Here is a 23,520-nt window from a genome sequence, read left to right as displayed (position 1 = left end):
TCATTTTTCAAATGTTTTAAAGTTACAGAAATTTGAGAATAGAATTAGCTTTAGTCTCAATTCAGTACTTGCCTCTTGGGGGGAAAATGTTCCGAGTCTGCGGAAACTTGCCCTCACGTTGTCCCCCATGAATTCCTTTATTCCATTAGAGTCTAGCCCTGTGTATTTTAGAAGAATGTATCAAAACTGAGGGGTTTACCAAAAAGAAAAGTAAACAGCCTGGCCTTAAAACCTGGGCATTCTTGGTCTCCTGCATTGTCTGGGCATATTTGTGAAGAAATTTTCACCATTTACAATACATACTTAACAAAATGGCTTAACTTCAAACTGGTTTCCAAAATTGATTTATATATTAATATATTAAATAAGGTGCATATATTACTGTATTAAGGGGTTTTGAGCTTTCATACTAGTTGGGAAGCAAGCTGTCACCATTTATACTCAATTCTCTTCAACTGTTTATATCTTGGTAAATCTTTTGAGTAGGAAATGCTGCTCCTAACTTATCTTCAAATACTGAGTTCCTTACCTCATTTGTTCAACTTTTTTTTTTTTTTGTTAGCATTGAAGCACAAGTTTTACAGGCTTATTCAGAATTTCATATCAGTCGTTTTGTTTGACATTTATCCCAATAATTGTTCTAGTGATTTAATTTGTATGGAAACTCCCAAGGTTCAATTTCTTTTTGAGATGGACTCTTGCTCTAATTATCCCAATAATTGTTCTAGTGATTTAATTTGTATGGAAACTCCCAAGGTTCAATTTCTTTTTGAGATGGACTCTTGCTCTTTGGCCCAGGCTGGAGTGCAGTGATGTGATCTCAGCTCCATCTCCCAGGTTCAAGCAATTCTCCCACCTCAGTCTCTTGAATAGCTGGGACAGGTGCGCACCACCGTGCCCAGCTAATTTTTGTATTTTTAGCAGAGACGGTGTTAGCCTGGCTGGTCTCACACTGACCTCAAGTGATCTGTCCGCCTTGGCCTCCGAAAGTGCCGGGATTACAGGCATGAGCCACTGCGCCCAGCCTCATTGAAAATTTACTTTTCAATACCAGACTGCAGAGTTCTTTGGGGCAGAGACACTCCGTCAGTGTTCTCTTTTTCCAAAGTATCTCCTGCTATCAGTTTTTCCCCTTGAACCAAGTCTTCCTAACAAATTTGTTGCGTCATTGCTTTCTAGGGAACTGGACCAGCAAATGTGGCCTTTAGTGGTTAATCTCATCTGTGCCAAAATTTAGTTGCTACCACAGAATGAAATTTGGTGTGTAAATAATGTTCAGAGGAAATGTGGTTGTAGTAACTTGAATAGTGTGCATAGAAAACAGCTCATTCTGAGTGAAACTGTTTATGTCCAATCAGTTCCTGAGTCAGCATCCCACTGGTTCGAAAATCTGTAACTAATCTGGTAATGTCCTTAATTTCCTCCTGCCTGTCAGTGTTCCAAAGTGTTCATATAGTTTTCTTTTATCTTTATAATAATTACTACCATCTTTGAAAGTTCTGTTTAAGAGATGCTTAATGGGCAATGCAGGTTAGTAACTCCAGGGTCTTCGTGGCCTAGGCAGGTGAGATGGACAACTGCCTCATTACAGAAGCTTTTTATCATCAAACTAATAAGTTTTGTGGAGGGCAAGCTATACAGATTGTTGATGAGTGGTTAGAAAATCATCTGGAATTTAGCCAGTTGAGAAGCTACAGAAGTGGTTGCTGTTTCTATTTTTTTTTTTTTTTTACAGTGGATGAACTGTTCTGCTTTTTCTGATAAAGCCACTAGGTATATCTAAACAACCTCGGGCTGGACGTGGTGCCTTATGCCTGTAAATGTGAACACTGGGAGGCGGAGGCGGGTGGATCATGAGGTCAAGAGTTGGAGACCAGCCTGGCCAACACAGTGAAACCCCGTCTCTACTAAGAGTACAGATTTTTTTTTGTTTTGAGACAGAGTCTCGCTCTGTCGCCCAGGCTGGAGTGCAGTGGCTCGATCTCAGCTCACTGCAACCTCCACCTTCTGGGTTCAAGCGATTCTCCTGCCTCAGCCTCCCGAGTAGCTGGGAATACAGGCGCGTGTCAACACACCCGGCTTAAGTTTTTGTATTTTTAGTAGAGACGGGGTGTCACCGTGTTACCCAAGATGGTCTCCATCTCCTGACCTTGTGATCCACCAGCCTTTGCCTCCCAAAGTGCTGGGATTACAGGCATAAGCCACCGCGCCCAGCCTAACAATACAAAATTTAGCTAGGCATGGTGGCGCGTGCCTGTTATCACAGCTACTCGGGAGGCTGAGGCAGGAGAATCGCTTGAACACAGGAGGCAGAAGTTGCGGTAAGCCGAGATCGTGCCACTGCACTCCAACCTGGGCGACCAAGGAAACAACCAACCTCAGGATGAACATTGCTTTGGAAATAATGCAATGCGTGACCTTGAGGAAATTTCGGCTTATAAATCCATTTTTTGAAGTAGTTTTTCTCCTTTAAAATGGTGACCGTAGTAACAAGCACAGAGTTGTACTGAGTAATTAGTTGAATAGTATCTATGGAAAATACTAGACACTCCCAAGTTTTCCAATTTTGGATTAAGAGAGGCAGGCCTTGTGAGAGAGATACTAACCCTAGTCATTACATTAGTCCATCTCTTTAGTGCAGAAGATCCTTGGCAAAGCTGGATAATAGGCTGAGAGAAGAATATTCCTTTAAGAGAGGGACACTGACTACTCAAAGACTTTCTTTTATTAGTACATGGGCTGGGATTGATGGGAAGGGATAGATGTAGTGGGCAACCATGGTTAGCATCGGATGCCCATCCCAATGGCCATGAATGTGCCAAAGGTGCCGCCACTCTGCATCATGGTTTTCCCAATGCCGCCCATCAGCTCTCGACCCCGCATTCCGATCCTGAGGAGGAAACCAAGATGGAGCTATTTGGTAACAAAAATATCAGAAAGAGTTTTAACTGCTCCTTTCCAATTTTTTGCTAACACTAGTCTAGCAACCCCTACATCTGATTTACCACTTACTGGATATTCTATCTTACTACCTGGGGTGGGTAATGAGAAGGAAAAAGATCCATCTGGGTCTCCAGGGTATTTTTCTGGTGGATGTCGTATTAACTGCCTTCAGTTCGTGGGAGGCAGCAGATGCAGTGTAAAATACATAGAGAAACCAGCTTTTTGGACTGGTGTTGCCTGCAGTTTAAGACCCAATAAAGACATCTGTCTTTTAATTTCTTGGTGTTAATGATTTTGGAGTAAGGTTGGGGTTCAAGAGTCAGCTCTATAATTTACACATAGTGTCGAGTGTAAAATGGGCATCTCAACATTATTTACAGGATTTTGAAAACTACAGTATTTAGCACAGTGCTTAACATAGAGTAAGTGCTCTGTAAATGGTAATTTACAATCTAGGGATATGGCAATAACAGCCTCTAAATGTGAAAATGACCTTTAGAGTGTAAAGTTTAACTGCTTTATCTCTGTATCCTGTATCCAGAATAGTAAAACCGCTGAACGAGTTTCTCTCCTTATGCGCAATTGGAAAAAAAAAATAAAAGCAACAGTAGTAACTAGTTACTGAGCACTTAATATGTGCCAGATGCTGTGCAAAGTGTGCTGATCGAATTTTTACAACTCTATAAGTTAGATGCTACTGTCTTCATTCTACACTTAAGGAAACCCAGTCTCCAACTTGCCTAAAGTCACCGAACCAGTAAGAAAAGGGCCAGAAGGCATTTTGACTCTAAAGCTCAAATTCTTAAGCACTGACGCTTCCAACCTGACTTTACAGATTGAAGGTGGTTTGGAATGAGTCTGGCTCGCGAGGGGACAGACAGGGAAGTCGAAAGAAGGAGGCTGTGTTCAGGCTCCAGGCCGAATGGGGTAGGGCCGGAAGGTCTGGTTGTCCTGCCCAGAGATCACCGCCCGCGCCCCTCACCTGAGACAGGAAAAGGTGCCGAAGAGCGCCCCGGCCGCCATGCCCACGGCGCAACCCATCACGAAGCCCATCTTGACACGGTCGAAGCAGCTTGGCTGGGACTGTCCGTAGGGACCCACGGCCACCGGCATCTGCGGGGGATAGGAAAGTGTGGGCCCAGGCGCTAGCCCAAGAGTCGGGCGGGGACGGAAGCGGTAGGCTGGGAAGTGGGCCCAAGGGCTCAGGGGAAGTAAGGGAAGGAAAATCAGTGGGTAGCCCGACTCCACCACCCTCTTCGCGTTCCGGCCCCGCGTCGCCCGGCGCCTACCTTACCTCGCTCGCGGCCTCGGTCGCTCAGCTCTACGTCTCTCACGGAAAACAACGGGGAGGGCGCTCGCGGCCCGATGAATCGCTTCCGGAGCGCCGGGCAGCACTTCCGGGATCCTGGGGCCCAGGACTGCAGCGGCTTCGGAAGGTGGGCTCTGCCAGCGGGACCATGCTGCTCCGAGCCGCTTGGAGGCGGGCGGCAGTGGCGGTGACAGCGGCTCCAGGGCCGAAGCCCGCGGCGCCCACTCGGGGGCTGCGCCTGCGCGGTACGCTCGGGTCCCGCTCTCCGGGAGGCGCGGACCTGTCCCCTCCGCGCGGCGACGCAACTGAATGAATATTCAGGCGGAGCCTTCCTGTCCACCCTGCTGCCCAGACCCTCTGACCCTTTCTCTCAAATGACACATCCCTCAAACTTTCTTAGGCGGGTCCCCGAACGGTTGACCCCGGCGCACCACCCCTCGCACCCTGCGCGACAGGCCCCCAGAGCCGTGGAGGCGCGTCCTTCAGACCGCTCCTGGCCAAGTTACAGATGCTGCTCCGGGCTCCCGTGCAGACCGTTACCTTCGGTCAGAAGGGACTGCACCTACTCTGGCTCCACGTTCCTTCTAAACGTCTTTGCCCTTTAGAGCCTTCCTTCCTACGACACCATTTGAATATCAACTCAACACCCCCTCCAGGAACCCTCTCTCCCTCTCCCTTACCTCCTTTTACAGCGTGTCAGGTATCTGGTGTTTTCTTTCCATTGAGATTCGACCTCAGTATCCCTTACACTTATCTCACCTCCAGCCAGATTTTTCCTTCTGCCCTTTGGATTCCATGCGTTCATAGTTGCCTTCGGTCTTACTTGGCTACTCCGTTCCGTTTTTTATCAGTTGGAGACCATGCTCCTCAGTCTGCGGTTCCCGCAGATACAGCCGCTGCCCCGGAGGCGGGGCCAGTGCTGCGACCTCTCTATATGGATGTGCAAGCTACAACTCCTCTGGTAAGGATGAAGCTTTTCCCAAGGCTGCTTATAGGAAGTAAATGATGGGCGTGATCACGCAAAGAAATGGCTGAATCCCTGGAGAAGTGAGAGCCGTGAAGGTGTGCTGGAAAAAGCACTGAGCGAGGAGTCGGGAGGCTTAAATTCGAGGCCACTGGCGTTGGCTTTACTACTCACTAGCAATTGACCTTGGTCAGATCACTTCAGCGCAGGCTCCATAGTAGTAGTTAAAAGCATGGGCTCTGGAATGAGCAGAACGGCCACTTAGTAACTGTGTGAACTTGGACAAGTATTAAACGGGTTAAAAGACTAATGCAAGTTTTCACCATTGTGTGACCAGGGGTGTTTGCCTAGGCCCTGTCCTGTCCCAGCCCCTTATAGATCACATTACCTGGCAGGAATGGAAACACCAGCAGAAACAGATGTCGGAACAAGGCAGTGTTTGTAGACTACCTGAAGGGAGGCAGAACAATCCGAGTTGGGATGGGTTGTGAGTGGGAGTGTATTAGGTTGATATTTGGTGGGTAGTTTTGTGGGAACAAAAGAATGTTTGAGGCCTCCTGCAGGCAGTGCCTGAGGGGTTGAGAGTGTCTTAAGGCAGGGTGGCCAGGTCTGAGGGGTGGAGTGGGACCTGAATTGACGATGCGCTCAAGGAAAATGATCTGTTCTGTTGTGTTCAGGACCCCCGGGTGCTTGATGCCATGCTCCCTTACCTAATCAACTACTATGGGAACCCACACTCCCGGACACATGCTTATGGCTGGGAGAGTGAGGCAGCCATGGAACGTGCTCGTCAGGTTAGTACACAGGAGTCTAGGAGGTTCTAAGGTCAAAGAGGGGCAGTGGCCTGTGGGAGGCATTTCTTTCTTGGTAGGTGTGCATGGAGGTAGAAATGGTTTTGGATTCTTTCTGGAAGAGATTCAAAGAGCAGCCTTGGAGTTTGACTGCAGGCATTTGATTAGTTCCCATATTTCCTGGCTAAATGACTTGGGCAAGTTATCTAATTTCTTTGAGCCTTATTTTCCTCATTTAAAACGGAGATTGTGGTAGTTTCTACTCTGTAGGGTTACGGGGTGGATTAAATAAGACAATGCTGATAAAGTGTTTATTACCACAACATCTGTAAGTAAGAAGTACTATAAATAGTAAGAGCTCAATAGTTCTTTTTTTTTTTTTATGAGATGGAGTTTTCACATTTGTTGCCCAGACTGGAGTGCAGTGGCGCACGATCTTGGCTCACTGCAACCTCTGCCTCCCGGGTTCAAGTGATTCTGCTGCCTCAGCCTCCCAAGTAATTGGGATTACAGGCACACGCCACCACGCCTAGCTAATATTTTTGTATTTTTATTTATTTATTTATTTACTATTATTTGAGACAGAGTTTTGCTCTTGTTACCCAGGCTGCGGTGCAGTGGCACGATCTCGGCTCACTGCAACCTCTGCCTCCCGGGTTCAAGCAGTTCTCCTACCTCAGCCTTCCAAGTAGCTGGGATTACAGGCATGTGCCACCACACCCGGGTAAATTTGTATTTTTAGTAGAGACGGGGTTTCTCCATGTTGGTCAGGCTGGTCTTGAACTCCCGACCTCAGGTGATCCACCTGCCTCAGCCTCCCAAAGTGCTGGGATTACAGGCTTGAGCCACCATGCCCGGCCTAATATTTTTGTATTCTTAGTAGAAATGGAGTTTCACCATGTTGGCCAGGTTGGTCTCGAACTCCTGACCTCAGGTGATCTTTCCACCTCGGCCTCCCAAAGTGCTGGGGTTACAGGAGTGACCCACCACGCCTGGCCAATAGTTCATTAAAAAAAAAAAAGTTATTATTTTGCATTGGGCTGGAAAAGAGCCTGGGATCTGGGATATGACTAGAATCTGATTCTTGTAGGTGCAGAGCTTCATCCAGGGCAATTTGGTGGAATGCAGTGGAGCTCTTCTTGCTCCAGGGCTGTCCCACCTGTGTCTGCAGCTCTATTTCTGCCTGGGGAACTGATGTTATATATCTCTGTTTCTTGGCTTGCAGCAAGTAGCATCTCTGATTGGAGCTGATCCTCGTGAGATCATTTTTACTAGTGGTGCTACTGAATCCAACAACATAGCAATTAAGGTAAGAGAAGGGAACCAGAGGGTGTATGTGGGCTTTCCTGACCTAGGAGATAGTGTCCCTCCATCATTTGGACTTCGCAGCTACCCATCCCCACCCCATTGTGAAGAGAAGGCTTGCAGTCTTTCTGATTTGTTGCTTCCTTTAACCCTTTGCAGTCTACTCTTTCTTAAGTCTTTGCTGCTGTTGGTCTGAGTTGAGTGAGGTAGTTGGATAGCAAAGGAGGTGGCCCTCAGGCCATTAACCACTTGTTTTTTTTTGTCTGGCAGTTACTTCAGAGAGTGGATAATGGTGATTGAACCTTTTCTCCATTCTTCTTTTTTTTTTGATACAGAGTCTCACTCTGTCGCCAGGCTGGAGTGCAGTGGCGCAATCTCAGCTCACTGCAAACTCCACCTCCCAGGTTCAAGTGATTCTCCTGCCTCAGCCTCCAGAGTAGCTGGGAGTACAGGTGCCCGCCACCATGCCCAACTAATTTTTGTATTTTTAGTAGAGATGGGGTTTCACCATATTGGCCGGGATGATCTCAATCTCTTGACCTGATGATCCTCCCATCTCGACTTCCCAAAGTGCTGGGATTACAGGTGTGAGCCACCGTACCCGGCCTTTCTCCATTCTTTTTATCTAGTAACAACAAGTTATATATGTGATTTCAGGGCTGCCCTCCTCTCAGCCTTCCTTTTTCTTTCTGATCAGATCTATTTGCAACAAGTTCCTCCTGTTTCTTTAGATATCTCCATTTTGAAGTGCTTGTCTTTGTGGTGCCCTCTGCAGGCATTCACATGGTCACCCATTCTGGGATCAGTCATTTTGTCCTGGGTACATAAAAGATCTTTGGTGCTAATGCAAGGAAAAGGTACTTTTAGTAGTCACGTTGGTGTTTCATAGAACATAGTCAGATTTCACTGGGCCTGGTTGCCAGGATTATGTGAGTAAATGCCAAGGCTCTGAGAAATTGTGGCTTGCTGTAGTTTGAACTCTGGCTCCACTTGCTCTCATCTTTGTCTTTGAACTGTGCTGCCAGTGTTGGTTTCTTTGACCTTGGCCTGAATGTAGGAGGCCTAGGACGGGCTTCAGGGTCATCAGCACTCTGCCTGATCATGTTAGCAGGAAGGCATCCTTCCTTGGGACTGCAGAGACCAGAGAGTCGGGGTGAAGATTCCTCCAAAGGTGGAGATGGTTTCTGAAATGGAGAGCATTTTCAAAACTTTGAAAATATTTTCTTTGGAAGTCTCCACAGATTCCAAACCAACAGGTCAAGGATCGCTAAGAGTACCTGTGATGATGTTTCTTTTAATCTCCATGATTGATAGAGTAAAATAATCTATAAGTTGTTAAAGAAATCTACATCATGGGTAACTGAGATAAAATAAGGTGGGTGGGTGGTGAAATATCATCTAAATGAAATTTTTATAAACAACTGTAACATTTTGAACTATCATCACCATCCCACAACCATTTTTTCTTTTTTTTTTTTTTTAGACGGAGTCTCACTCTGTCATCCAGGCTGGAGTGCAGTGGCACGATCTTGACTCACTGCAAGCTCCGCCTCCTGGGTTCACGCCATTCTCCTGCCTCAGCGTCCTGAGTGTCTGGGACTACAGGCGCCCTCCACCACACCCGGCTAATTTTTTGTATTTTTAGTAGAGACAGGGTTTCACTGTTAGCCAGAATGGTCTCGATCTCCTGACCTCGGGATCCGCCCTCCTCGGCCTCCTAAAGTGCCCCAGAACCATTTTTACTTACTGATGTAAATACTTTTTAGGATAAAATAGAGTATAAATCAATTATAAATGTTTCTCATTTATGTTCTTTGTCCTCATGAACAGACCATTTTTACATAGTTATAATTTTGTCCTGTATGGTTTAATATTCTGCTTTTATTTTATTTATGTATTTATTTTTTATAAGACAGGGTCTCAGCCGGGCCCAGTGGCTTACACCTATAATCCCAGCACTTTGGGAGGCTGAGACCGGCAGATCACCTGAGATCAGGAGTTCGAGACCAGCCTGACCAACATGGTAAAACCCCGTCTCTACTAAAAATGCAAAAACTAGCTGGTTGTGGTGGCACACCCCTGTAGTCCTAGCTACTCGGAAGGCTGAGGCAGGAGAGTCAGTTGAACCCAAGAGGCAGAGGTTGCAGTTGCAGTGGGCCGAGATCGCGCCATTGCACTGTAGCAACAAGGGCGAAACTCTGTCTCAAAAAAAAAAAGACATGGTCTCACTCTGTCACCTAGGCTGGGGTGCAGTTGCACAATCACAGCTCACTGGAGCCTTGAACTCCTGGACTCAAGCAATCCTCTCATCTTAGCCTCCCAAGTAGCTAGGCTTACAGGCGTGTACTAGCACGCCTGTCTAATTTTGTTATTTTAATTACTTAATTTATTTATTTTTGAGATGGAGCCTGGCTCTGTCGCCCAGGCTGGAGTGCAGTGGCGTGATCTCAGCTCACTGCAAGCTCCGCCTCCTGGGTTCACGCCATTCTCCTGCCTCAGCCTCCTGAGTAGGTGGGACTACAGGCTCCCACCACCACGCCTGGCTAATTTTTCTATTTTTAGTAGAGATGGGGTTTCACCATGTTAGCCAAGATGGTCTCGATCTCCTGACCTTGTGATCCGCCTGCCTTGGCCAACCAAAGTGCTGGTTTTACAGGTGTGAACCACCGCGCCCGGCCTGTTATTTTAATTTTTGTAGAGATGCAGCTCTCATTATGTTGCCCAGGCTGGTCTTGAACTCCTGGGCTCATGTGATCCTCCTGCCTTTGCCTCCCAAAGTTCTGGGATTACTGGCTTGAGCCACTGCACCTGGCTTTTTATTCTGCTGTTAAAGGTAATAGTCTTTTATAAGCTCTGGGGAGAGATGCACATTTTCTTTCAAGTTTTTAATTTTTGAAAAATAATTCTGTCACATATGGTGTGTTTTTTTAAAACCAATGGAAAGATTTAAAATGAAGTGTAGGCCGGGTGCAGTGGGTCAAGCCTGTGATCTTAGCACATTGGGAGGCTGAGGCAGGCAGGTTGTCTGAGCTCAGGAGTTCGAGACCATCCCGGGCAAAATGGCGAAACACCATCTCTACTAAAAAATACAAAAAATTAGCTGGGTGTGGTGGCCGTAGTCCCAGCTACTCGGGAGGCTGAGACAAGAGAATTGCTTGAACTCGGGAGGCAGAGGTTGCAGTGGGCCGAGACCACACCACTGCACTCCAGCCTGGGTGACAGAATGAGACCGTCTCAAAAAATAAATAAACAAAAATAAAATAAAATGAAGTGTAAATCTTCCTCTCCTTCCCCAAGGACCCCAGTCCCTGATCCTGTTCTGCAAAGTTGATACTGTTAATTCTTTTTTTTTTTTTCCAAGGGGGAGTCTTGCTGTGTCACCCAGGCTGGAGTGCAGTGCCGTAATCTTGGCTTACTACAACTTCTGCCTCCAGGGTTCAAGCGATTCTCCTGCCTCATCTTCCTGAGTAGCTGGGATTACAGGAGCCTGCTACCACGCCCAGCTAATTTTTGTATTTTTAGTAGAGACGAGGTTTCGCCATGTTGACTAGGCTGGTCTCAAACTTCTGACCTCAGGTGATCCACCTGCCTCAGTCTCCCAAAGTGCTGGGATTACAGGTGTGAACCACTGCTCCTGGCCCATTTTTTCTTCTTTTTTCTGTTTTTTGAGACAGAGTCTTGATGTCACCTAGGCTGGAGTGCAGTAGCCAGATCTCAGCTCACTGCAGCCTTGACCTTCTCGGCTCAGGTGATCCTCCTGAGTAGCTGAGACTACAGATGTGTACCACCACGCCGGGCTAATTTTTTTTTTTTTTTTAGTATAGATGATGTTGCCCAGGCTGGTCTTGAACTCCTGAGCTCAAGCGATCCTCCTGCCTTAGTCTCCCAAAGTGGTGGGATTATAGGCATTAGCCACCACCATATCCAGCCCCTTTTTTTTTTAATTAATTAATTAATTTATTTATTTTGAGATGGAGTCTCATCCTGTCGCCCAGGCTAGAGTGTAGGGGCATGATATCGGCTCACTGCAACCTCTGCCTCCCAGGTTCAAGCGATTCTCCTGCCTCATCCTCCTGAGTAGCCGGGATTACAGGTGCGTGCCACCACACCTCGCTAATTTTTGTATTTTTATTTTTATTTATTTATTTATTTTTTGAGACAGAGTTTTGCTCTTGTTGCCCAGGCTGAAGTGCAATGGCGTGACCTTGGCTCACTGCAGCCTCCAACTCCTGGGTTCAAGCGATTCTCCTGCCTCAGCCTCCAGAGTATCTGGGATTACAGGCATGTACTGCCACGCCTGGCTAATTTTTGTATTTTTTTTAGTAGAGACGGAGTTTCTCCATGTTGGTCAGGCTGGTCTTGAACTCCCGACCTTAGGTGACCCTCCCTTCTCGGCCTCCCAAAGTGTTGGAATTACAGGTGTGAGCCACCGCGCCTGGCCATTTTTGTATTTTTAGTAGAGACGGGGTTCCACCATGTTCGTCAGGCTGGTCTCAAACTCCTGACCTCGTGATCCACCTGCCTGAACCTCCCAAAGTGGAGGGATTACAGGCATGAGCCACCACACCTGGCGTTCTTTTTTTTTTTTTTTTTTGAGATGCAGTCTCACTCTGTTGCCCAGGCTGGAGTGCAATAGCACTCTTGGCTCACTGCAACCTCTGCCTCCTGATTTCAAGTGATTCCCCTCCCTCAGCCTCCTGAGTAGTTGGGATTACAGGTGCGTGCCACCGGGCCTGGCTTATTTTTTAATTTTTAGTAGAGATGGGGTTTCCCCATGTTGGCCAGGCTGGTCTCAAACTCCTGACCTTAGATGATCCACCTGCCTCGGCCTCCCAAAGTGCTCAGATTACAGTCGTGAGGCACTGCACCTGGCCGCTTTTTTTTTTTCTTCAATGAAATAAATGTTTTTTTTAGTTTCTTGTAATAGTTGAAATTCCAGGAATTTTAAAATGTACCTTTATTGTTTCTTGTGATATTAACAGTAATACCTACTCATGACTTGTTTACTGTTATATCACTGGCACCTAGAAAATTACTTGGGATACTGGAGGTGCTAAATATTGGTTAAATGAATGAATCATAAGTTCCAATAATATAGAGTACAACTCTAAACACATTTTCACTGCTAATTTGCTGTATATTTCTCCAGATTTTTAAATACCTACATTAATCTGTATACTATTATTATTTTAATAGATTTTATTTTTTATAGCAGTTTTAGATTCACAGCAAAATTGAAAGGAAGGTATAGAAATTTCCTATATATGCCCTGCCCCCAGGTATGCACAGCCTTCTGCCATTATTAGCATCCTCCATCAAGTGGTACATTTGTTGCAATTGATGACCTGATATTGATACATCATTATCACCCAAAGTCCATAGCTTATATTAGGATTCACTGGTGTTGTACATTCTATGGGTTTGGACAAATGTGATTTATTCTAGTGAATTATTGAACTTGACTGGGCTTCGGGAAGCCCTGAATTTGTATTTGACTGGGCAGAAGTATGGGTAGCTTGAGACCCCTGGGACTTATGTCTGGTATCTGAACTAGGGGCAGTCTTGTACGATTGAGCCCTTAACCCATGGGGTTTTCACTAAGTCTGGAGAGTTAGCCTCAGAATTGAATTATAGGATACTCAGTTGGTATGAGAGAACTGGTGTTGGAGCATACTGTTCTTGCCCACTTTTCCTTTACAAATGAGATTGAAGTCATTGCTGTCTCTCTGAGTATGTTCTCCTTCCATCTGTCACCACCAATTTCTAGGGGGTGGCCCGATTCTACAGGTCACGGAAAAAGCACTTGATTACCACCCAGACAGAACACAAATGTGTCTTGGACTCCTGCCGTTCACTGGAAGCTGAGGGCTTTCAGGTCACCTACCTCCCAGTGCAGAAGAGTGGGATCATTGACCTAAAGGTAGGAGTGGCTATTGGCAGGAGGAGCAAAAATGGAGGAGCCTGGCTTAAGCTTGTAAATTTCTCTCTTGGGCCCTAGCTGGAGCTTGAAGGAATAGATCTAACAGTTAGGATGAAGTTTAGAGAAATAAGCCTGGCAGAGAACGAGATCATGTTCCCCTTGAGTGTGTACTGTCCTCCTTTTCTCTGGAGGACTTGTTTCTTTTTCTTTTTTTTGAGATGGAGTCTCACTCTTTTGCCCAGGCTAGAATGCAGTGGCTTGATCTCGGCTCTCTGCAACCTCTGGAGGACTTGTTACTTCTTTTTTTTATTTTGAGACAGAGTTTGGCTCTTATAACTCAGGCTGGAGTGCAGTGGTGCGATCTTGGCTCACTGCAACCTCCGCCTCCTGGGTTCTAATGATTCTCCTGCCTCAGCCTCCCGAGTAGCTGGGATTACAGACGCATGCCACCAGGCCCAGTTAATTTTTTTTTTTTTTTGAGGCAGAGTCTCATTCTGTCACCTAGGCAGGAGTGCAGTGGCACTCCACTGCAACCTCCACCTCCTGGGTTCAAGTCATTCTCCTGCCTCAGCCTCCTGAGTAGCTGGGACTACAGGCACGTGCCACCACACCTGGCTAATTTTTTTTTTTTTTTTTTTTTAAAGACAGAGTCTCACTGTATTGCCAGGCTGGAGTGCAGTGGCGCGATCTTGGCTCACTGCAACCTCTGCCCCCCGGGTTCAAGCAACTCCCCTGCCTCGGCCTCCCAAGTAGCTGGGATTACAGGCATGCACCACCACGCCTTGCTAGTGTTTTTTTGTATTTTAGTAGAGACGGGGCTTCACCATGTTAGTCAGGATGGTCTCTATCTCTGACCTCGTGATCCACCCACTTTGGCCTCCCAAAGTGCTGGGATTACAGGCGTGAGCCACCGTGCCCGGCCACACTTGGCTAATTTTTTATATTTTTAGTAGAGACGGGGTTTCACCATATTGGCCAGGCTGGTCTCGAACTCCTGACCTCGTGATCCACCTGCCTCGGCCTCCCAAAGTGCTGGGATTACAGGCATGAGCTGCCATGCCTGGCCCTAATTTTTGTATTTTTAGTAGAGACAGAGTTTCACCATGTTGGTCAGGCTGGTCTTGACCTTTTGACCTCAGGTGATCCACCCATCTCGGACTCCCAGAGTGCTGGGATTACAGGCATGAGCCACTGTACCTGGCCTGGAGGACATGTTTCTTGCATTTGTTGGTGTTTTCTGGTTTGTATGGGAGCCACTGGCCACATGTGCAGGATGCCAGGGACTCACATTCACCATGGCAAAGCTCTGGCCTCCTCCTTCCCTGCACTGATGCTTCTCATCCTGCTAAAGAAGTGTCATTTTCTTGAATCTTATCCACCAGATTTTGGATATCAGCATTCCTAGACAAATCCTAACATGCTGTTTGTAGATGGACCCCTCAATCCAAACTCCAAAGTGTTCTCATCATTCATTATTTCCTCCCTTTTTCATCTTATTTACATTCAGTCATCAATCAGTAACATTTATATCTATGGCCATTTCCTTATAATGTCTCTGGAATTATACTTTCCCCTCCCTCACTCCCACCCTCCCTTCCTCCCTCCCTGCCTCCCTTCCTTCCTTTCTCCCTCTTTTCCCTCCGTCCCTCTTTTCCTCCCTCCCTCCCTCTCTCTCTCTCTCCCTCTGTCTTTCTTTTTTTGGAGACAGTGTCTTGCTGAGTTGTCCAGGCTGGAGTGCAGTGGTATGGTCATAGCTCACTGTGGCCTCAGACTTCTGGGCTCATAGCTCACTGTGGCCTCAGACTCCTGGGCTCACCTCACCTGGCTAAATTTTTATTTTTGTTTTGTTTTTTGAGATGGAATATTGCCTTGTCTCCCAGGCTGGAATGCAGTGGCACGATCTTGGCTCACTGAAACCACTGCTTCCTGGGTTCAAACGATTCTCCCACCTTAGCCTACTGAGCAGCAAGGACTACAGGCATACACCACCACACCCAGATAATTTTTTTGTATTTTTAGTAGAGAAAGGGTTTTATCATCTTGGCCAGGCTGGTCTCAAACTCCTGACCTCAAATGATCCACCCGTCTTGGCCCCCCAAAGTGCTGGGATTATAGGCAAGAGCCACTGCAGCTGGCCTGGCTAAATTTTTTTTTTTTCTTGAGATGGAATTTCACTCTCGTCGCCCAGGCTGGAGTGCAATGGCACGATCTTGGCTCGTTGCAACCTCTGCCTCCCGGGTTCAAGTGATTCTCCTGCCTCAGCCTCTCAAGTAGCCGAGATTACAGGCATGTGCCACCACCACGCCCAGCTAATTTTTTTGTATTATTAGTAGAGTCAGGGATTCACCATGTTGGCCAGGCTAGTCTCTAACTCCTTACCTATGGTGATCTGCCCACCCTGGCCTCCCAAAGTGCTGGGATTATAGACGTAAGCCACTGTGCCTGGCCAGCCTGCTAAATTTTTAAACATTTTTTATAGAGGCAGCAACTCAGTACATTCTCCGGGCTGGTGGTGAACTCCTGGACTCAAGCAATCCTCCTACCTTGGCCTCCCAAAGCACTGGGATTACAGATGTGAGCCACCTTTCTCGGCCTCCTCTCATTTCTTTGTTTGGATTGTATCCTGCATCTTAGCTGCCTCTGGACTTTAATCTCTGTTGCCTGAACTAGTCCTTTTGTAGGGTCCAGCCCCACAGGGTTGGTGGGTTTTCTCCCCATGTGCGGAGACGAGAGAGCGTAGAAATAAAGACACAAGACAGAGATAAAAGAAAAGACAGCTGGGCCCAGGGGACCACTACCACCAAGGCACAGAGACCGGTAGTGGCCCCGAATGCCAGCCTGCACTGATATTTATTGGATACAAGACAAAGGGGCAGGGTAAGGAGTGTGAGCCGTCTCCAATGATAGGTAAGGTCACGTGGGTCACGTGTCCATTGGACAGGGGGCCCTTCCCTGCCTGGCAGCCAAGGCAGAGAGAGAGAGAGAGAGAGAGAGAGGAGAGAGAGAGAGACAGCTTACGCCATTATTTCTGCTTATCGGAGACTTTTAGTACTTTCACTAATTTGCTACTGCTAGCGAAAAGGCAGAGCCAGGTGTACAGGATGGAACATGAAGACAGACTAGGAGTGTGACCACTGAAGCACAGCATCACAGGGAGATGGTTAGGCCTCCAGATAACTGCGGGCAGGCCTAACTGATGTCAGGCCCTCCACAAGAGGTGGAGGAGTAGAGTCTTCTCTAAACTCCCCCGGGGGAAAGGGGGACTCCCTTTCCTGGTCTGCTAAGTAGCGGATGTTTTTTCCTTGACACTGACGCTACCGCTAGACCATGGTCTGCTTGGCAAAGGGCGTCTTCCCAGATGCTGGCGTTACCGCTAGACCAAGGAGCCCTCTGGTGGCCCTGTCCACGCATAACAGAAGGCTCGCCTCTTGTCTTCTGGTCACTTCTCACTATGTCCCCTCAGCTCCTATCTCTGTATGGCCTGGTTTTTCCTAGGTTATGATTGTAGAGCGAGGATTATTATAATATTAGAATAAAGAGTAATCACTACAAACTAATGATTAATGATATTCATATATAATCATATCTAAGATCTATAGTATAACTATTCTTATTTTATATATTTTATTATACTGGAACAGCTCGTGCTTGGTCTCTTGCCTCGGCACCTGGGTGGCTTGCTGCCCACACCTTTAGCAACAACCTTCCAGTGTGTCCTGCACATCCTCATCAGACTTTATTTCTAAAGTGCTTATTTGGCCTTTTCTCACTTTACTCAAAAATCTTGAGAGATTCCCTATTTCCTTTGACATGAATTATAACTTCGTTTTGCCTGATATTCAAAGTTCTTTACATGGTGCTTTTTTAAGCACTTAGAAATTTCTGATATAATTCACATACCATAACATTCATCTTTTGAAATTATACAATTCACCGGCTTTTAATGTATTCACAGTTTCCAACAATCATCACTGTCATATTCCAGGACATTTTCATCACTTCAAAAAAGAAAGCTATGTATTTTTCTTTTGTCATTTGCACTTTTTTTTTTTTTTTTTTTTGAGACGGAGTTTCGCTTTTATTGCCCAGGCTGGAGTGCAATGGCATGATCTCTGCTCACCACAACCTCCGCCTCCTGGGTTCAAGCGATTTTCCTGCCTCAGCCTTCTGAGTAGCTGTAATCCCAGCACTTTGGGAGGCGGATCACCTGAGGTCGGGGGTTGGAGGCCGAGGTGACCAGTTCATCTGAGGTCAGGAGTTCAAGACCAGCCTGGCCAACGTGGTGAAACCCCGTCTCTACTAAAAAATACAAAAATTAGCCGGGTGTGGTTGAGGGCGCCTGTAATCCCAGCTACTTGGGAGGGTGAGGCAGGAGAATTGCTTGAACCCAGGAGGCGGAGGTTGCAGTGAGCCGAGATCGTGCCATTGCACTCTAGCCTGGGTGACAAAAGCAAGACTCCATCTCAAAAAAAAAAATAAAGAATTCATTTTGAAATCCAAGGTCATGGAGTTTTACCCCTGTGTTTCTTTTTTTTTTTTTTTTTTTTTTTGCGGGGGTGGACTGAATTTCGCTCTTGTTGCCCAGACTGGAGTGCAATGGCACGATCTTGACTCACTGCAACCTCCACCTCCCGGGTTCAAATGATTCTCCTGTCTCAGCCTCCTGAGTAGCTGGGATTACAAGCGCCTGCTACTACGCCCCGCTAATTTTTGGTATTTTTAGTTGAGACGGGGTTTCACCATGTTGGCCAGGTTGGTCTCGAACTCTTGACCTCGGGTGATCCGCCTGTCTCAGCCTTCCAAAGTGCTGGGATTACAGGCGTGAGCCACCGTGCCCAGCCTGTGTTTTCCTTTAAGAATTTTATAGTTTTAGCTATTACATTTAGATCTCTGATCCATTTTGAATTAATTTTTGTATATAGTATTAGATAATAGTCAACTTCATTCTTCTGCTTGTGACTATCCAGTTGTCCCAGCACCATTTGTTGAAAAGACTGATTTTCCCTATTGAATAGTCCTGGCATCGCTGTGAAAATTCAATACACCCCAGTGCTTTAGGAGGCCGAAGTGGGAGGGTTGGACTTGACACCAGGACCTCAGCCTCCAAAAGTGCTAGGATTACAGGTATGAGCCACTGTGCCTAGCCAGGGATGTTGATCTGTAGTTTTTTTGGATACCCTTGTCTGGTTTTGTTATCAGGGTAATACTGGTTTTATACAACATTTTGGTGGTAACCTACATTTTTTTTTTTTTTTTTGAGACAGAGTCTCACTCTGTTGCCCAGGCTGGAGTGCAGTGGCGCGATCTCTGCTCACTGCAACCTCCGCCTCCCGGGTTCACGCCATTCTCCTGCCTCAGCCCCCTCCCCAAGTAGCTGGGACTATAGGCGCCCGCCACCACGCCTGGCTAATTTTTTGTATTTTTAGAGATGGGGTTTCACTGTGTTAGGCAGTATGGTCTCGCTCTCCTGACCTTCTGATCCGCCCGCCTCGGCCTCCCAAAGTGCTGGGATTACAGGCGTGAGTCACCACACGCAGCCTATTTTCTTTTATTTTTGAGACAGAGTTTTGCTCTGGTCGCCCCAGCTGGAGTGCAATGGCACAGTGTTGGCTCACTGCAACCTCTGCCTCCCGAGGTCAAGCAATTCTCCTACCTCAGCCTCCCGAGTAGCTGGGATTACAGGCACCTGCCACCATGCCCAGGTATTTTTGTATTTTTAGTAGAGCGGTGGTTTCACCATGTTGGCCAGGCTGGTCTCGAACTCCTGACCACAGGTGATCTGCCGAAGTGCTGGGATTACAGGCGTGAGCCACCATACCCAGGTGTGAGCCACCATACCCAGCAATTTCTTTCTTTCTTTTTTTTTTTTTTTTTTTGAGATGGAGTCTGACTCTGTTGCCCAGGCTGGAGTGCATGGAGTGCAGTGGTGCAGTCTCGGCTCACTGCAACCTCTGCCTCCCAGGTTCAAGCGATTCTCCTGCCTCAGCCTCCCTAGTAGCTTGGGACTACAGGGCGTGTGCCACCATGCCTGGCTAATGTTTTGTATTTTTAGCAGAGACAAGGTTTCACCATGTTAGCCAGGATGGTCTCGATCTCTTGACTTTGTGATACGCCCACCTCAGCCTCCCAAAGTGCTTGGATTACAGGTGTGAGCCACCGTGCCTGGCCTTTTTTTAAATTTTTTTGAGACGGAGTATCACTCTGTTGCCCAGGCTGGAGTGCAGTGGCTTGATCTCAGCTCACTGCAACCTCTGCCCCCCGGGTTCAAGCGATTCTCCTGCCTCAGCCTCTCAAGTAGCTGGGATTACAGGTGCCTGCCACTGCGCCCGGCTAATTTTTGTATTTTTAGTAGAGACGGGGTTTCACCATCTTGGCCAGGCTGGTCTTGAACTTCTGACCTTCTGATCCACCCGCCTCCGCCTCCCAAAGTCCTGGGATTACATTCGTGAGCCACCACACCCGGCTGGCAGTTTCTTTAATTTTGTCATTTCATACTGTCATGTGGATGGAATCATACAGTATGTAACCTTCTGGGATTGGCTTTTTTATTTTTTTTTTTTTGTTTTTTGTTTTGTTTTGTTTTGTTTTTTGAGATGGAATCTTGTTCTGTTGCCCAGGCTGGAGTGCAGTGGTGTGATCTCCGCTCACTGCAAGCTCCGCCTCCCAGGTTCACGCCATTCCCCTGCCTCAGCCTCCCAAGTAGCTGGGACTACCGGTGCCTGCCACCACACCCAGCTACTTTTTTGTATTTTTAGTAGAGACAGGGTTTCACTGTGTTAGCCAGGATGGTCTTGATCTCCTGACCTTGCGATCCGCCTGCCTCAGCCTCCCAAAGTGCTGGGATTACAGGCGTGAGCCACCATACCTGGCCTTTCTTTTTTTTTTTGAGGCAGAGTCTCACTCTGTCAGCCAGGCTGGATTGCAGTGGTGCAATCTCGGCTTACTGCAACCTGGATTTAAGCATTTCTCCTGCCTCAGCCTCCGAAGTGGCTGGGACTACAGGTGTGCGCCACCAGGCCCAGCTAATTTTTGTATTTTTAGTAGAGACAGGGTTTCTCCTTGTTAGCCAGGCTGGTCTCGAACTTCCGATCTCAGAAGACCCACCAACCTCAGCCTCCCAAAGTGCTGGGATTACAGGTGTGAGCCATTGCGCCTGGCCTTGATTGGCTTTTTTCACTAATCGTAAGTCTTTGGGAATTCATTCACTGCTGCGTGTGCCAGTAGTTTGTTCCTTTTGATTGATAAGTAGTAGTCCATGTTATGGATGTACCAAAATCGTCTGTTGAAGGAATCTGGGTAGTTTCTAGGTTTTTGGTATTATGAATAAAGTTATTGTGAACATTTGTGTTAGATGTTTTGTAAATTTAATTTTCATTTCTCTGGGATAAATGCCCAAGCGTACAGTTACTGGGTTGTATGGTAATTTCGTGTTTAGTTTGATGAGAAACAGAAACTGTCAAACTCTTTTCCAAAGTGGCTGTGACATTTACATTCCCACTAACAATGTATGAACCATTCAGAGTCTGTGCATCCTCACCAACATTTTGTGTTGTCACTGTTTTTAGTTAACTATTCAGATAGGTATGTAGTATGAGACTCCTTTTCATGACTAAGTTTGCCTATATTCTGATTTAGGAGGACTTTGTTTGTACTATCTAGTCACCTTACTCCTGCATATCCCTAGGAACTAGAGGCTGCTATCCAGCCAGATACTAGCCTGGTGTCAGTCATGACTGTGAACAATGAGATTGGAGTGAAGCAGCCTATTGCAGAAATAGGTGAGTATCATGGCTTATCCCTGATCCCTGCCCACCATGGGGGTCTGTATGAGGTAGTATACTGAGAGCTATAATACTCTATGGAGTGTAGTTAGGAAATCAAGGGAAAGCCTAAGTACTTTGTTCAAGGACACTGGAAGTGTCATAGGCAGTATTTGAATCCAGGTCTATTACCGTTTTTTTTTTATTGAGACAGAGTGTCACTCTGTCACCTAGGCTGGAGTGCAGTGGTGTGATCTCAGCTCCCTGCAACCTCCTCCCCCTGGGTTCAAATGATCCTACCGCCTCAGCCTCTCAAGTAGCTGGGACTACAGGTGTGTACCACTATGCCTGGCTAATTTTTGTATTTTTAGTAGAGATGAGGTTTTGCCATGTTGGCCAGGCTGGTCTTGAACTCCTAACCTCAGGTGATCCGTCTGCCTCGGCCTCCCAAAGTGCTGGGATTACAGGCGTGAGCCACTGCTCCCGGCCAGGTCTAGCACCTTTTATGGTTTTTAATTTTATTGCAGTTGCTGCCAAAACCAACCACAAAACAAAAAAGCCTTCTACTCTTTTTCCTTTTAGAACATCTCTATTCTCCCCACATAGAGCTCGCCCTGTAATTTCTTTAGGCACATTAGCACAAAGATCTGTTAATCTTGTTTTTTTTTTTATTTTGTTTTGTTTGTTTTTTAATCAAAAGGGATCTAGAAAGTAATCTGACATTTTGAAAGGCTGGTGTTAATGAGGTGGTAAGAATTGTATGCATAAGAATATCACGAGTGTTTCGATCTGGTGCTTTGCCCTTCATCTTTTTTATTCTAAAGAAGGGAAGCTACTGAGACACAGAGAGGGAGGAAGGGGGAAGGGGGAGGAGGGAAGGAAAAGAGGAAGGAGAAGGGGTAGAAGGAGGGAGGGGAGGAGTTTAATATTGACAGGTCATTTACTATTGGAGATAATTCACAGTGCACTGTGAGACTCTGACAGATGACTTTCCAACATTGTGCTGTGGGTCTTCCCCTCTGTTTCCTCAGGGCGGATTTGCAGTTCCAGAAAGGTATATTTCCATACTGATGCAGCCCAGGCTGTTGGAAAAATCCCACTTGATGTCAATGACATGAAAATTGATCTCATGAGCATTAGTGGTCACAAAATCTACGGTCCCAAAGGTACCAGCCCCTTCTAGAGTTCCTTCTCTCTGTACCTTCCAGCAAGACCTTTGATAGATGTTTGTCACAGTCATTTGAGACTACTGTTGCTCTCAGAGGAAGTTGTACATTCAGAGTCCCTTGTAGAATGCAAATGTCATTTAGCAATAGCCAGAAACACTTGCCTGTTTGTAGACCTTAGCAGTTACTATACATCAGGCCATTCTTTCTTGCTCTCTTTAACAAATCCTTAGCAAGCATGTAGATCTTAATTTGGTTGAGGAAAAATGGGTTTTGTCAAATCAAATTTATCTAGATAGGCCCAGCTATCTTGTTTTCCCCACTATGATGTGCAGAGCAACTATTTGAGTCCCTCATTCCCAGTGTCTTGCTATAGCTCAGGGGAAGATTGCATGGGATTTGACATCTCTTTGTGTTCTTTTTTTCTTTTTGAGACAGAGTCTCGCTCAGTCGCCCAGGCTGGAGTGCAGTGGCGCAATCTCGGTTCACTGCAAGCTCCACCTCCCTGGTTCACGCCATTCTTCTGCCTCAGCCTGCCGAGTAGCTGGGACTACAGGCGCCTGCCACTACGCCCGGCTAATTTTTTTTGTATTTTTAGTAGAGACGGGGTTTCACCATGTTAGCCAGGATGGTATTGATCTCCTGACCTTGTGATCCGCCCGTCTCGGCCTCCCAAAGTGCTGGGATTATAGATGTGAGCCACCAAGCCCAGCTATCTTTGTGTTTATTCTTAGAAGACTTCATAGTCTGTTATCCTGTTAGTCTCTCAAGGATACATGTTTGTTCCTATGGTCCTATTGGAATGTGTTCAAGCTTGAGTTATGCCTCTTTCCCTTAACCCTCGGGAATAGACTGTTGTCCTCTGTTTTGTGAAGGTAACCATAAAATATAAATATAAAATATAACTCCTCTTTCTCAAGTGAGGGCCTTTTTTGGGTTGATGTCTGTGCTGGTACCCTTTTTGTGTCTGCAGGGTGTGTTATCTGGGTGTATACCTTGTGGAAGTAGGTGTAATAGCTTCTGGAATTATGGAAGATGGCGTCTTCTAAGGGTTCCCAGAGGTTGTAGAGTGTTTTTTGTGAGTTATTATTTCAAAAAGCCCAGTAAGCGTTCTATCTTTTAATAAAATGTTGCTTTTATTGGCTTTTATTGTAGATAAGTCTTTTTGATAAAAACCAATGAACTCAGGCTGGATACCCCATTCTTCATCATGTGCCTATTTCACATTATATGCCTGTATTAAAACATCTCATGGGCTGGGCATGGTGGCTCACACCTGTAATCCCAGCACTTTGGGAAGCCAAGGCGGGCGGATCACGAGGTCAGGAGTTCAAGACCAGCCTGATCAACATGGTGAAACCC

The 23,520-nt window shown here is 46.5% G+C and overlaps 2 protein-coding genes across 6 annotated transcripts in view; one reads left to right on the top strand and one right to left on the bottom strand.

Moving 5' to 3' along the window:
- Nucleotides 1–2,707: 2,707 nt before the first annotated feature.
- Nucleotides 2,708–4,375, bottom strand: ROMO1 (reactive oxygen species modulator 1). Of its 2 annotated transcripts, none has more exons than XM_019020199.3 (3): nucleotides 4,238–4,375; nucleotides 3,926–4,056; nucleotides 2,708–2,890 (listed from the first exon to the last, which is right to left on the bottom strand). In XM_019020199.3, exons 2-3 carry the CDS (start codon nucleotides 4,054–4,056, stop codon nucleotides 2,782–2,784), a joined length of 240 nt encoding a protein of 79 aa, XP_018875744.1. In that variant the 5' UTR covers nucleotides 4,238–4,375; the 3' UTR covers nucleotides 2,708–2,781. The 2 variants fall into 2 exon arrangements, with proteins under 2 accessions (XP_018875744.1, XP_018875745.1); XM_019020200.3 differs by having other exon boundaries at nucleotides 4,233–4,343.
- NFS1 (NFS1 cysteine desulfurase) overlaps nucleotides 4,335–23,520 on the top strand; it is a 29,635-nt gene continuing 10,449 nt past the window's right edge. Inside the window, exons 1-7 of one of the 4 annotated variants that reach the window (XM_063702232.1) lie at nucleotides 4,335–4,379; nucleotides 5,104–5,213; nucleotides 5,894–6,010; nucleotides 7,233–7,316; nucleotides 13,080–13,232; nucleotides 20,917–21,010; nucleotides 22,024–22,158. In XM_063702232.1, coding sequence (XP_063558302.1) covers nucleotides 5,187–5,213; nucleotides 5,894–6,010; nucleotides 7,233–7,316; nucleotides 13,080–13,232; nucleotides 20,917–21,010; nucleotides 22,024–22,158 — 610 coding nt within the window. In that variant the 5' untranslated portion in view covers nucleotides 4,335–4,379; nucleotides 5,104–5,186. Of the gene's footprint in view, nucleotides 4,498–5,103; nucleotides 5,214–5,893; nucleotides 6,011–7,232; nucleotides 7,317–13,079; nucleotides 13,233–20,916; nucleotides 21,011–22,023; nucleotides 22,159–23,520 lie in introns of all 4 variants that reach the window. The other 3 variants (XM_031004935.3, XM_063702233.1, XM_031004933.3) reach the window with 3 other exon arrangements.

This window comes from Gorilla gorilla, chromosome 21 (assembly GCF_029281585.2).
Source record: "Gorilla gorilla gorilla isolate KB3781 chromosome 21, NHGRI_mGorGor1-v2.1_pri, whole genome shotgun sequence".
In the NCBI taxonomy this organism is placed as follows: Eukaryota; Metazoa; Chordata; class Mammalia; order Primates; family Hominidae; genus Gorilla; species Gorilla gorilla.
Note: the sequence above shows the minus strand (reverse complement) of the source record. Positions and strands in the feature narration are given on the sequence as shown.

Bases quoted from the DNA above. Each gene is read 5' to 3' on its own strand.
- ROMO1 (XM_019020199.3), bottom strand. From the start codon at position 4,056: ATGCCGGTGGCCGTGGGTCCCTACGGACAGTCCCAGCCAAGCTGCTTC. The intron at 2,891-3,925 runs GTGAGGGGCGCG...TTTCCTCCTCAG, and splicing joins GGCACCTTTTCCTGTCTCAG to GATCGGAATGCGGGGTCGAG.